We start from the raw sequence: 14,788 nt of genomic DNA, 5'->3' as shown, positions 1-14,788 counted from the left end.
CGGCTGTACCATGGGAGTCATCCCAGAGCCTGCCATGCTGGTTGCTGGACGTGGAGGGTGGTCTCTGGTTGCTGGACATGGAGGGTAGTCTCCACTTGCTGGATGTGCAGTGTGGACTCTGGTTGCTGGACGTGAGGGGTGGTCTCTGTAACAAGGTGCCTGGCAGCTAATGATCTGATACAGACAGAAAGGTGGGTGTTGTCACTGTGGCTTTGCCCACTGGTACCTGTCTATGCCCCCATGTCTCCTTCTGATGCCTCTTGCTCTTGGTGTTGCTTTCCCCACTGGCGTGGACATGGTACTTCCCAGTTGCTCTGAACTCTAGGGGACAGAGGGGCTCCCTTTCAGTGGGCTTGCCCGGTTGGGTCTGGAGGAGATGGCAGGACTATTAACCACGTTTCCTGAAGAACTTCCCACCTCCCGGACCGGGCTGGAAGGGGTCTGATCTCATGACCAGCTCAGTCTCATCGGTGTCATAGAGCACCTGCCTCTTAGCATTTCTCCGTGTCAGCTGGAACACTCAGCCTTGCCGAGGAGCCAAATACAGTTGAGGCAGCTGGAGGTTGACCTGGACAATGAAGGGAAATGCTTTTCTGAAGCTCAAACATCACGGGGTGTCATAGGCTCCTCAGACTCTGGTTTTTACAATTTTCATGGAATGTTTTGCTTTGTGCGGATGCTTTCAGAGGTCTACCCCTGTCCTCTCAAATCGGAAGACAATATGGAGTCAGTTCCAGGCACACTTAGGGAAAAACCATCAGGTTTTGGGAACATAAATATTACAGGCGCTTAGACGTGGTTGGAGCGCCGGTGTTGTCCAGCCATAGACACAGGTGTCCAAAGATCGAGCTCCTCGGTTGCATGTTGGACGGTGAGGAACGTCACCAGTAATTTGGGAAGCGTCGTGGCTGGGCTCCCTGTATGCGTCCCTCTTCTTGGTGTCCTGGAGCGTCAGCCATAGCAGCAAAGGAGGCAGAGAAGTCAGTGGGAGCCGTGCGGGTTTCTCCGTTTCTGAACTGAGTGTTTCCCCGAGCTGTCTGAAGATTTCAGTTGTTAGGACCTAATTTTTCAGATAGCTTTCATAATTAATGCTATGACACTAATATAATGAGCTTCGTTGTAGCATGTGTAGTTGAGTGTGTGGACATGTGCAAAGACCTGAGCGCCATCTCCTGTGGCAGAGTCCATAAAAACAGCGATTTGTTGAATAAGTAAAACGTGAATATTTATTTTAGAAGAATTGCAGGCAATTTGTTTTTTTATTAAAAAGACACTTGGCACACAATGTTGCATTAGAAAAATCACAAACAATTTACAGAGCTATTTAAATCTATAGAAACACCTACCCGTTTTAACACATATTCAGATAGGTTTTTGCTGTCCTGATGTCAGATGGTTTTTATGGTTTGAAAACAGGACATCTGTTTAGATAACCCTTTCTTAACCAATTTCATTAGTCAAGAAATTTATTACATATAGTTTAAATGGAATAAAACTGCCTTTGTTCTAAAAAAATATGGCTTGTAATGTAGGGTTTTCTCTATTTTCAATCTGCCTTTTTCCCCATTGAGCAAAGAGATCAGGAACATTTTTGTTGCCATGGTGAGGTTTCTGTTATGTAAGAGTCGTGTTAATTTTTCTTTAATGAACAAATTTAATGTAATTATATCTCCAGTTATGAAAATGTTCTTTTGTCTCTGTCTCCCTCATAATAGCTCTGGTTTAGGAATACCTACTTCCTCCCGAAAGTGTTTTCATGCTTTTTTGCTAAATTAGGATAGTTCAGAAAAATAATTTAATTTTCGAAGGAGGGAAATTATGCTGTTTTTCAGAAGTTAATGTGCCATACTTATGTTTTGGAGTAGAGCATTTTCATTTATATTTTAAGTACTTTTATCAACTAACTGAGTTTTAATAGTTTGAAACATCTTTATAAATGCCCATGCTTGTGGGGAAAAAAATAAGTTCTGGTTCCTTCACACAGTAGTAGTTTCTATGCAGAGAGATTCTGAATGGCTATTAACCGACTGACATTTTCTAGCATTTTTCACTGGGGTGGGTGATCTTTGTCACCCGAGGTCTAGCTGTATCTACCGCAGGCACATTTTGGAGGTACAGTTAATGACAGAATGTCACATCGAGGTAACCAAACCCAGCCATTCTGTGATTCACAAATTAATACTCTGTAGATACTAATAGTTATTAAAGGGCTTTGATCCTATGGAGTTTGATTCTAATTTAAGAAACAGGAAAGGTCTACACCTGAACCAAGCCTCTCAGGAAAATGCACAGAAAACTGGAATGGATTTTTCCAGTAATGGATCCTTATTGTGGTAACGTCTCAGCGAGAAGCAGATGTCATCTTCAGCCCCAGACATTTTCTGTCTTCATTGTTCTCGCAAAGCTAACGGCCACCATGTGTTTCCGGAGAGCAAGGCTGACGTCTCGTTGACTGCGCTCTCTCCCTCTGACGCCTCCTGTCTGGTTAATTACCTGCGTGTATGAATTGCATCTAAGATCAGTCCCCTTGTTCTCTCCCACTTGCCCCCAGCTGGTCTGGATAGCAGCATCTCTGTGGCATCGTGGCCCGCCGGGCCTACATTCCGTCCCAACTCTGCTATGTCCATCCGTCACAGAGGGGCAGAATGATGGGGCATGCACGTCACCCCCAGATTAAATTCCACAGTGTCTGCCCATCGTGTCCTGGTGGGCTGACAGTGCTGTGGTCCGTTTCTGACTCCTGCTCTTCCTTGAGGCTCTCTCCATCTCACAGTGAGAGTCTTGCATGGAGGAGACAAAGACCAAAGCAATGGCGTGCGGCCGTAGGAACGCTATGCGTTCAGACATTCCCGGCGGCAGCATGAGAACAAGAACGTGGAGGGAAAACCCGTCACCTGAGTGGTTCTCCGCATAGTGGCTGCTCTGTTTTCCCTCTGTACCTTCAGAATAAAAGCAAAAACACAACAATACAACGTTGATTTGAAAAAAAAAATGAATTTTGATTTTTATGTCCAGTAAAAGCCGGGTGGGCCAAAGTAAGTTTTGAAAGAGCTGGATTTGGGGTAGAACTTTAAGACTCCCACGGAGCCTGGATTTTGCTTCATTTAATCTCTGTCAACCGTATCCTTCTGGGCTGCCGTAAGTCCATTTTTCATTCCCGGTATTTTCAACTTTCGGTCATAAAACAAATTCATTCTTCACATGGTTGGTGAGCTGAGCCGTGTATCTTTAAATTACTTACATAAATTCTGACTGCTCATTGCTAATGAAGCCTGTTCTTAAAATAAGTTCAGCCTGGCCTTTGAGCCCCTGCCATGGAAAGTCTTTGCAGGTCCTCATTAATGCAGTGGAATTTCCCATCCAAAGCTCTTGGACTTTGTATTAGTTTCTGCTTCTGTGGAACAGGTGAGTGTAAAAGTCAGCGGCTCAAAGCATACTTCAGAGTGTCTGCGGGTGAGAAATCTGACACAATGTAGCTGGTTCATTGGGATCGAGGTGCCGTCCAGGGCAGTGGTCTCATCCGAAGGTTCTGTTCCCAAGTTCACGCAGGTGGTTGTGGGTGGGATTCTGTTCCTTGTAGGTGGTCAGCATGGGGACCTCATGTCCTTGCTGCCTGTTGGCTACAGGCCTCCCTTAGTTCCTCGTCGTGGGGGAGGGGGGTCTCTCCAACATAGAGTCTCACTTCATTGAAATCCAGCCAGAGCCCGAGGCTGCTACCCAGATGGAGGTCGTGATGTAACCACGATGTCAGGTGCCATCTGTTCTCCACATTCAGAACCAGGTTGTGAGTTTCTGCCACATCCGAGGAGACAGGATTATACAGATGAGGATACCGGAAGGCGGTCGCCGGGGCCAGGTAGTCGGCTGCCACAGTTGGCTTGAAACTCTGTTGCTATTCTTATTATAGTCTACACAGAGTTATAAAAATAGCACCGTGTTGACTACCACTGACGGCCGCTGGCCCGTAGTGATGAGCCCCTTACGCGTTCGTAGCGCTAAGTGTATACTTTTATCTTCTCCATCATAGGCACAAGGTGTTGTTAGGATTATCCGCATTTCACACAAGAAGGTCCCAACAGAGAGGCTGAATCACGGCCCCGGGTTTCTCCGCCACCGGGCATGGGGCCAGGACCGAAATGTCACATCACCTGCCAAAACCACGTTTGTCACTCCAGTGCTTACTGGCATGGGTGCTGGAATCCTGTGGATTCCCTCCTTTGGCCAGCCAGGTGCATGTGGGGTCGTTCTGTGACACGTGCCACCCTGAAACCATCCCAGGCCATCACATACATTATCCAGTTTTTGCCCCGTAAGTGGGTTGAATTGGAACGGATTTGGTTGAACCATCAGTGACTTTCTCGTCCTCCATACAGGGGCTGTTTATCTCACACTGGATCATTTCGGAGACTTTTTCTTCTCTTTCTTTTTCTTCTCCTTGTAGGGAGGTGGGGGGATGTCCTTCCTCCCTCACCCCCCAGCTTTATTGAGGTCTGAGGGACAAATTAAACTGTGCACATCTGTAATGGAAACATGATGATTTCATATCCATCTAGTTTGTGAAATGATGACCACAAATCAGTTAATTAACATACTCCTCGACTCACGTATTAGTCACCATTTTGTGGTGTGTGGTGAGAATGTTTACAATCTACTGTCAAAGGGTGTAGCAAGTGTAGAGCCAGGAATCATTAACTGTAGTCACCGTGCTGTCCACCAGGTCCACAGGATGTGCTCATCGTATAACAGAACACGTGTCCCCTTGGACCAACTTCCCCAGTGTCTCTGCCCCTAGCGAGCGTTCCGTTCAGTTCTTTTCCTTCTTCCAGATTGCCCATTTCCTTTCATACTGTGTTTGTCTCTCTGCGTCTGGAATAGTATCTTCCTGGTTCATCACTGTTGTCGCAAATGGCATCATTTTCTTTCTTTTCACGACTGAGTAATATACCATCGTCTATACAGAGACCATGTCTTCTTCATGCATCTGTTGGCCAATGCGTGGCTCGTTCCCGAGCCTTGGCCGCTGCAAACAGTGCAGAGAACACGGGAGTGCGGGGGTCTCCAAGATCGTGGTTGTGTGGAAACCCTTTGTTTCCACCATGGGGGCTGACTCCCTGTGGCAGAGACAGGATCGCAGGGGACGGTGGGTGAGCCCGAGGCACAGGAAGCTTGTGCTTTGTGCCCAAGACCTCGTGGCTGGTGGCCTGAGTGGGACAAGACCCCTGACTCGTAATTCTCCACACTCCACTTCCCGACAAGCAGGGAGGAAAAGCCGCCAAAGAGAGAATGGAGGTCAGCGTTAGGGATAACCCTGTGACTTCAGTCAGGGCCACGGGTCCTGGCTTTGCTTGTCTTCAGAGGAAGGGAGGGCTGGAGAGCAAAGTTCGATTTTTCAAGAAGGGAGGATGCTCGAGGGGTGGGAGGAGATGCCGGAGTGGGGGTGGAAGTGGGTGTGGACAGAGAGGAAGTTGTTGTTCCAGGTCACCAACGTGTCAGGGGCCAAGGACCCTGTCTTCTGGGTTCCTAGAGGCAGCTGGAAGATGAGTGTTGGGAGACGGGTCTCCCCCGGTGAGCAGGGAAGCTGGTGCCCTGCACACACCGCAGAGACCCACAGGAGGCAGGTGAAGCCTGGGAAGGAAGCACTGTCAGCAGGGCCTGACCTTCTCTTTGAAGGCCTTGCCAGGATTGCTGCGCACGTGTGCGGGACTCGAAAGCTGCTGTGAGCGGTGGGGGCCTGTCTCGGCCGATGGGCGTCATCGGTGAGCGTTGAAGATAGGCCTGTGGGTGCAGAGGAGGAGTTCACAGTGACTCGGGTGGGTGGCCGTTGCCACATCCACCTGTAGACACCAGGCTGCTTGTGTGGGTGAGCAGAGGGGGTGGGGGGCAGGTGCAGGGCGCAGAGATGTTGTGGGTGAGAGCGCGGCCGGCAGAGCTGGCCAGAAGTGGGCATATCAGTGGTCAGCTAAGAACCAGTCCTCATTGATTTACAGGATAAACCAGTCGTAGTCGTGCCGTACAGGTAAATCGATCAGGGGACGAGCACCTGCTCCCGGGACTTGTCCGCGTAGGTCGCTCAGTACAGGAGTAGCCAAAGTACGTACAGGGCCTGCGCCCACTCGCCAGGTTGTGGTGTCCAAGTTGGAAGTTGTATCTCTTTATTCTGTGTATGAAGTGACGTGTGAAAAGACAGAGGTGAAGCCGTGACCCCAGGGCTGTGGCTGTCGCCTTCTCGGGGCGGGAACTCCCCCCGTTGTGTGCTTACGGGGACAGGACGTTAGGGACCTGGTCCTTCAGGTGCCTCTGGTATCGGTTAGGGATTTGCAAGGCGTCCAGTCCATGCAGGGACCCCGGCCGTGCCCACCTTCCTTGTACTGTGGGCATCCCTAATGGGTGTCTTCTGTCATCCTCAAGCCGTCCTTTGTGGCGGTTCTCATGGTGACAGACGGATGCTTGTCTTTGAATCCTTCTCTTACCCGTACAACGTTCCAGCCGTCTGAAACGCACTGTTCCATCCTCGTTAATGTCCTGTTTGGGGGAGTTGGAGCGAGGCATGTTAATTCAGCAGAGAAAGAACATCCACACTTTGTCTCACGCGGCTTCCCTGGGTCCCCGTTTCCCCAGCCGCTGCCCTTGTGGGGCCCACGGCATGGTTAGGGACCAGAGCATCTTTCCCGCCTTCTGTATACACTAGTGATCAGCGGTTTTTGCACATTTGCCCAGAGATGGTCCGACCACATTTGGTTGGTTGCCAAGACCACTTGGCATCTGAGGGTATGTTCTGAGAGGAGGGCGTGCGGGCAACACAGCAGTGGGGTGCGACTGGAGACTGTGGTGTTGTGTCCCCACGGGGCAGGGCCCAGAGCTCCTCCCCAGCCAGGGAGCCGGGTAAACAGCAACCCCACCAACCTGCTTTCTCAGCTCTGGCTCGAAATGGATGGGGGCACCAGCTTGAGGTTGAGAACCACTGGGACGGTTGGGGACAGAGTGCGCAGGGAGGCCGCGGATGACATGGGAAGCCGACGTTCTCCCACAGAGCAGAGACTCTGATTCCAAGGAGGACAGGCTTCTGGGTCCCGCTGGAAGGTTGAACAAGGACCCTGACCCCCACCCGCTGTCCACGAAGATGGCAGAGCAGGACCGGGTCAGCAGAAGACAGGAGGGAGCCCTCCCTGCCCATGGACCGACAAGCCAGCAGGAAGAGCGAGCTTAGCGTCCTGAGACCCAGAGAACAGAAGCTCCAGGTGGTCCTGAAGGTGGCGTCACGAGCGACGTGGAGACCAGAGGCCTGTTTGCACGTGTGTGCGGAAGAGACGGGATTTCCCGGTCTCTGTCCGAAGGCTGCCGAGCTGGCAGGGCCCCGGGGTCATGGAGAAAGTGCCTCAGGAGACTCTGAGCTCTGGGCGCCAGACGTGGCTGGGGCCCAGGGAAACGAGGGGTCGGGACGAGGCGGGGAGCATCCACGTCCGCGTTGCGGAGGGACGGCAGCCTGCTCTTCCCTTCACCGCAGGCCTGGAGTGCGGCCAGCCAGAGACACCCGCCCCCCCCCAGCAGGAGATGCGGGTGCTCCGCGGGGACACAGGCCAGGGCAGGAGGCTGCGGGGTCCTGGCCGTTCATCCTGCCCACACACACGCAGGCCTTTGATGCGCTTCCTGCATCCTGCCCTGCAGGGGCATTAGACCCGCAGGAGGCCTGGGATCCGAGCAGGGTGTCTAGCTCGGGCGGGGACAGCTCCGTGCTATAGGGCGGAGCGCTGAGCGCACACGCAGCACACGGTAGGCCGTCTGCATGCTCTTGGGGAGCAGGTTTCCCCCGACACCATAACCAACAACCACCGCTCCGGAGGCCTTAAACCCCGCTGATTCACGCATCCCAACATTCTGGAGGCAGAAAGTCTGCAGGGAGGCTTCTGGGGTTGAAATGAGCACGTCCACCAGGTCCTGCTGGACGCTGGCAAGGGGAATGGGCTTCCTCGTCTTTAGAGGCTTCTAGAAGCCCCCGCACTCCTGGGCTCCTGGCTCCCCATCGTGCCACCTTGTCCCTCGCTTTGCTCATCATGGACCTTCCCTGACCTCCTGTGGCCACCGAGCACCCCGCCGCCTCCCATCTGTGGGGACATTAAGGAGTGCGTTGGGCCCAGATGGACTGTCCCAGCTCACATCCCTGTCGCAAGATCTGGACTGCCAACCGCAGAGTCCCCTTCTCTGGGAAGGTCATGTGCTCGCTGTTTGCCGGGGTTAGGGTGTGGGCGTCACCCGGCACGAGTGTGTGTTGTGATGATCATGTGGGTTTCCTACGTTGGGGGCGTTTGCTCTGCCCGATGACCCAGCAGCTCCCGCAGCTGCTGCTCAGCCATTGCAATTTGTGTGCTTTGAGTTTGCAACTATTTAACCCGGTTTCCATTAAAAAAGAAAAAAAAAAGACTCATTTTATAAAGGAACTGATTTTGGAACACCTGTGGGTCCACAGCTCAAATAGGGAGCTTTTAGCTAAGCATGGACCTGGCCTTCTGGGAAGACATGATCCGTGATTGCGTTTGCGTTTTTCCAAAGAGAGCATATGTTTTGGCATTGGGTAGAAATGAGAGGTCATTGGTTGCCATCCTTGGAGAAATGAGAGGTCATTGCTTGCCCACCTTGGAGGAGAGAGGTCATTGGTTGCCCGTCCTTGGAGAAATGAGAGGTCATTGCTATCCTTGGAGAAAGAAGTGCTTGTTTTGGAAACAAGGAGATGAAGTTCTTTGCCCCGACGTGTCAGCATGTCTTGGGGGCACATACCATCTGGGGCGGACGGGTGAGAGGAAGGTCCCAGGAAAGGAGATGGTGGGCCACATGCGGGCGTCCTTCACTTCCCTCTGTCTGCTTGCCCTTTGCAGAAACATGAGGGTCCCTGTGTCGCTGCTGCTGCTGCTCCTGTGGGAGGCCCACAGCCACGCGGCCTCAAGGCCCAACTTCGTCCTACTGATGGCCGACGACCTTGGCATCGGAGATCCCGGTTGCTATGGCAACAAGACACTCAGGTGCGCTGGCTGACGGGGTTGCTGCGTGGACAGCTGGCCGTGCTTGCTGGCAGCGGCCACGAGGGATGTGAGCTCACACACACAGAGCACACAATGCCCACATGGGTCAGAGCCCTTCAAGGCACACATGTAGATACATACCGGTGGTGACGTTCACGGGTGACTTTACGTAGCTATGCACCAACAGTGGCGTTAGGAAGACGGGTGGGACTCGAGCTCTTTGCACAAGGTAAGCCCAGAAAGCTAGAAAGACCTTCACAAGGACTCTTTCTTACTCAGCCATGCTATGCGGCTTTTCACCCGTGCTCCTTTGGTTCTTCCCGTGGCTTTAGATGTTTTAGGTAAGTCTCTCTGTTGGGTACTCGCTTTACTGCAGTGGGAACCCCCATGGCCCCTGTCCCTGCTCGCCAGCTCCAAGTCTTGTTTTTACAATTACCGGCCACCCTGGCCTGGGACAGGTGGCCCAGGGACGCACGCCAGGTTGGAAGACTGCACAACTTCTCAAGCAGCAGGGTTCATTGTGGGAACCAGATGGGAACCAGACTCAGAGACAGAGGGGGCTTTCTGTGTCTCAGCCCCCTGTGTCACACCACATTCACGTCAGACAACATGGAAGGGCCCCTTGATTTAAAAAGGAAAGTCGCTCCTTGTCTCATAGGATAGTGGCATCAACGTTCACATTTTCTCTTGATAATGATGGGGAGACGGTGACCTCAACGGCTTCTGAGCCTCATGTTACCAACAATCAGTACGAACTGAGTGACACAAGGTCAGGGAAGAGGAGATCATTAGCTTTTACTAGAATTTTCTTGTAAGATCTGTGAATCATCATAATAATAGCATGATGCTGGGGGACGAATGCACCAGAGAGTGCCGTGGACGCTGGGGTCCTCACGCTGCCTCATCTTGTTTTCAACCCAGCGAGGGAGCTCGGGAGACTGTTGCGTTGCATTGTGTCAGATCAAACAGAAAGCGAGCATCAGTTGTCCTTTTGAGGACGACACGGCGTGCAGATGTGGGTCTGTTCCGTGCTGAGGCTTTGCGTCAGATGCTGCTTGTCGTGTCTGAAACGTGCCCTCACCTGCAGCATTTGTTAGAGCTTGAAACACACAGACGAGGACAGATTCCAATGGTCTGCTTACGTTCTTCTCCCCACTCGGGGCCTCACGTGGTAAAACGTGTAGGTCTTACTTTTGGACGCTTTCTTATGCCTCCGTTGCTACTAATTTTGTTTTTTTTCTGAGCAGAGTCATAATCATTTCTTAAATTTTGTTTATGGTTTTTTCACTTTATTTTTTATTGTATTATTATTTAAAATTAATGAACATATAGGATATTAATCGTTTCAAAGGTAGAACGTAGCAGCTCATCAGTTGCATACAATCGAGTGCTCATTGTATCACGTACACTCCGTAATGCCCATCACCTAGTTACCCCATTCCCCCACCCACCTCCCCTCCAACAACCTGCAGTTTGTTTTTCCTAGAATTAAGAGTCTCTTATGGTTTATCCCCTCTCTGATTTCATCTTATTTTGTTTTTCCTTCCCTTCCCCGATACTCCTCTGTTTTGTTTCTTAAATTCCACCTTGGAATATTACTCAGCCATCAAAAAGAATGAAATCTTTCCATTTACGATGACATCACTGGAACTAGAGAGTATCATGCTAAGTGAAATCAGTCAGAGAAAGATAAATATCTTGTGATTTTTAGTATCCTATGTATTCCCGAATATCACTGAGATAATACGTGACCTTTCCGACTCAGGTGTTTTAATCCAAAAATTACAGTCAAATTTTAATGTTCCATTTCTACCAGATCTCAAAAGAAAAAAAAAAAAGGCGTATACAATCACAGTGAAGAACTTATGCCACAGTGTACCCCACATCTGTCTTTTTCCATAACAGATTCCAGTTCCTTATGAATTTTATTTTTTGTTTTATATGTAATCAGCTCGGACCCCAAAGTAGTCAGATGTTTCTGTGGGCCAGTCTATGCATGAGAAGTTAAGTCAGATACGCAGATTCGGTCTTCTGTGCCTTCTAAATCTTGTGACGGAAGGCAGGAGCACAGGGGGGATGTGGGCTGTTAAATGCATATGCTAAATTCATGGATGGGAGAGCAGGTGGACGTGAGCAATGCAGGGAGATGACCTTCACCTTCAAGCTGTGTATCAGCAAGGGCTAGTCTGCATGGGCCCCGGAGCAGAAGGCTGTGGGCCATGATGAACAGGATGTGTACTCCTGCCTCTGTGCATCTGTGTCTAAGGGAGCAGTTAGCCGTGCTGTCCCTTTATAATGAGGAGCTGCTGGGATAGGATCTGTGTCCTACATATTGACCGGGCCCCCTCATGGGACAAGGTTGGCTGTAGGAGGCCCACAAGAATCCCATCTCTGCCAGGAGCTAAAGGTTGGAAGGTAGCCAGGTTGGCAGAGAGGCAGCGGCCACGTTCCCAGTGGAGGATGTGGGCTGAGAACTCAGCACAGCCCCAGAATGGAAAGAGGTTCATTCCTGAATGCCTAGCAAGAGTGGAATGACACCCTGACAGGATCAGCTGGTCCATTCCCAGAGCAGAGGCACTGGGATGACTTGTGCTGTGTCACCCTTCCTTCTGCGAGCTTCCCTGGATGATAGGGAGGTGACCCATGATAAAAAGCACAGTGCAAACTGCATGTTTCAAGGTCGTCATGAATGACGTGAGTCTTCTGTTTTAGGACGCCCAATATCGATCGGTTGGCTGAAGGAGGGGTGAAGCTCACTCACCACCTGGCAGCTTCACCCCTGTGCACACCGAGCAGGGCAGCCTTCATGACAGGCCGGTACCCCATCCGATCAGGTAACCCCCAGGCTCTATAGCCATGGCTGTGGTCCTCCTGGGGGCATCCCTGACCTCCTCCTTCAATGGATCATTTCTCCTGCTTCAGGAATGGCGTCTGAGTCCCTCATGGGGGTGTTTATCTTCTCCGCCTCTTCTGGAGGACTTCCCACCAGTGAGATTACCTTTGCCAAGCTTCTCAAGAATCAAGGCTATTCAACAGCTTTGATAGGTATGGGCAGCTGAGGAGGGGGAGTTGAGGGCCTGGGCAGGGTGAGTGGGAGAGGGCATGATAACTGCCTTTGGAAGGATGACACTGCTGATAACAGTTTGCACAACTTCACATAGCGAAGAAATGATTTCAATTCTAAATCAAAATACAGCACACCTATCCAGGCTATTTGAAAGTAAAGATGTGTGTGTGTGTGTGTGTGTGTGTGTGTGTGTGTGTATGGATGGTTACATAGATGATAGGTAATGATAAATGGGTAGATGGGTGGACTGGTGGATGTATGGATAAATAGACAACATCGGTGATGGAGGAATGGACAGATCAGTAGATGAAATAGATGATGGATGGATCATGGGTGGATGGATGGATGGATAGATGGATGATGGATGGTTGGATAATAAATGGATGGAGGGTTGATGGATGGATGATGGTTAAACGGATGAATGGGTGCATGGATGATGAATGGATGAATGGATGATTAATGGAGAGGTGGATGATGGATGGATGAATGGATGATGGGTGGATGGATGGATGGATGGATACATGGTGAATGGATGGATGGATGGATTAATGGATGATGGTTGGATGGATGGATGATGGGTGGATGGATGGATGGATGAATGAATGGATGGATGAAGGATGGATGGATGGATGAATGAATGGATGGATGATGGATGGATGGCTGGATCGATGATGGTTGGATGAATGATGGATGGTTGGATGGATGATGGATGGTTGGATGGATGGATGATGGATGGATGGATGGAGGATGGTTGGATGGATGGATAGATGGATGATGGTTGGATGGATGATGGATGGTTGGATGGATGGATAATGGATGGATGGATGATGATTGGATGGATGGATGATGGATGGATGATGGATGGATGGACGATAGATGGATGGATGATGGTTAAACGCATGGATGGGTGCATGGATGATGGATGGATACATGATGAATGGATGATGGATCCTGATGAATGGTTGAATGGATGTTGGGTGAATGGATGGTTGATGGATGGTTGGATGGATGGATGGATGTATGATGGTTGATGGATGGTTGGATGGATGGATGGATATTGAACGGATGAATGGATGAATAATGAGTGGATGGATGGACGATGGATACCTGGAGAGGAGATGGGTGAATGGTTGGATGGTAGATGGATGGATGGGTGATGGGTAGTTGGATAAATGGTTGGATGGATAGATGAGACACAGAGATGAGACAGATGATAGCTAATAGATTGATTAATAGATAATTATGCATGCCATACCTCACACATCATACAAAACTACATACACACACAATGCTATTGAACATTTTATTTTATATATTAATACTAAAACTGTACCAGACTTTGTTTCAGTTGACATTCTCATTGACTTTATTCAACGGATACAAATGATCCATTCTCCCTTTTTACTTGATAAACAGAGGTCCACATGGGACATCAAATGAGTCCTAAAATCTCTCAAAGAAGCAATATGACCGTGCTCTTTCCTCTCCTTTTGTCATAAAACCATTGTGTTTTTCTTTTGTGAGGCACTCACTAATCTAGTGCTATAATCAATATTTTATTAGAATTGTACATAGATGTTTAAAATAATTGCTGAGTTACAGGTGTGACTCGGTTATGCTTCAGGGGTAGTGTTTTAGGAAAGTATTCATTTCCCCTTTTAATATTCAAGGGACAAATCCAAGTTGGTTCTACTTTAATTTTTTTTATTTAAAGATTTTATTTATTTGATGCAGAGAGAGAGAGAGAGGTCACGACTAGGCAGAGCAGCAGGCAGAGAGAAAGGGGGAAGCAGGCTCCCCGCTGGGTGGAGAGCCCCATGTGGGGCTCGATCCCAGGACCCTGAGATCATGACCCGAGCTGGAGGCAGAGGCTTAATCCACTGAGCCACCCAGGCATCCCAGTTCTACTTTAATTTTAAGGAAATGTCTTTAAAAAACACTTGTGTTTTTGTATGGATTTTTGTCACCTGCCTATTCAATATGTCAGGTGTTGGTCTTTTGTTTTATTTTGTTATTTTCAGCACAGAATTGGTTGTTGTTTTCTGGTCGAGTGAGTCAATGCCCTGTTGTGTGTGGAGAAGGCACGGAAGCACTGTGGGGTTCTACAGAACAGGAGTTGGGCCAGTCCGTGTACAGAGCGACCCCGCGTTGCCTCGTGTGGGAAGCCGAAGCTGATAGTCACGTGGGGGTATTGGCCGGGTCTGAATGTATCACCCATTTGTCTTCTCAGGCAAGTGGCACCTTGGGACAAACTGTCACAACAAGACAGATTTTTGTCACCATCCCTTGAGCCACGGCTTTGACTATTTCCACGGCATCCCTGTGACCAACCTGCGAGATTGCAAGCCGGGTGAAGGCAGCGTCTTCACCGGGGGCGTCCGGGTGGTGGTCTTCATCCCCTTGCAGATGATCGCCATCACACTCCTCACCCTGGCGGTGCTCAGGTTCCTGGGGCTGGTGCACGTGCCCGTCGGGGTCTTTGTCTGCCTCCTGTGCCTCGCCGCCACGATCCTCGGCCTTCTGGTGTGCTTCCTGCATTACTTCCGGCCCCTGAACTGCTTCCTGATGAGGAACCACGAGATCACCCAGCAGCCCTTGTCCTACGACAACCTCATGCAGAGGCTGACGGCCGACGCGGCCCAGTTCCTGCGACGGTGGGTATCGCCTTTTCTCCAGATGCTGCCTGTTGCCACGCGGTGCTTGGTGA

At 50.1% G+C, this 14,788-nt stretch overlaps 1 protein-coding gene across 1 annotated transcript in view; it reads left to right on the top strand.

Annotated features, from left to right (window-relative positions):
* LOC111157126 (steroid sulfatase) overlaps positions 1-14,788 on the top strand; it is a 148,646-nt gene that overhangs the window by 65,677 nt on the left and 68,181 nt on the right. Inside the window, exons 2-5 of the mRNA XM_022518368.1 lie at positions 8,871-9,014; positions 11,727-11,848; positions 11,937-12,059; positions 14,312-14,735. Coding sequence (XP_022374076.1) covers positions 8,871-9,014; positions 11,727-11,848; positions 11,937-12,059; positions 14,312-14,735 — 813 coding nt within the window. The remainder of the gene's footprint in view (positions 1-8,870; positions 9,015-11,726; positions 11,849-11,936; positions 12,060-14,311; positions 14,736-14,788) is intronic.

This window comes from Enhydra lutris, unplaced genomic scaffold (genome assembly GCF_002288905.1).
Source record: "Enhydra lutris kenyoni isolate GAN:26980312 unplaced genomic scaffold, ASM228890v2 scaffoldscaffold52, whole genome shotgun sequence".
Taxonomy (NCBI): domain Eukaryota; kingdom Metazoa; phylum Chordata; class Mammalia; order Carnivora; family Mustelidae; genus Enhydra; species Enhydra lutris.
The sequence above is the reverse complement of the archived record's forward strand: the minus strand, read 5'-3'. Positions and strand labels throughout refer to the sequence as shown.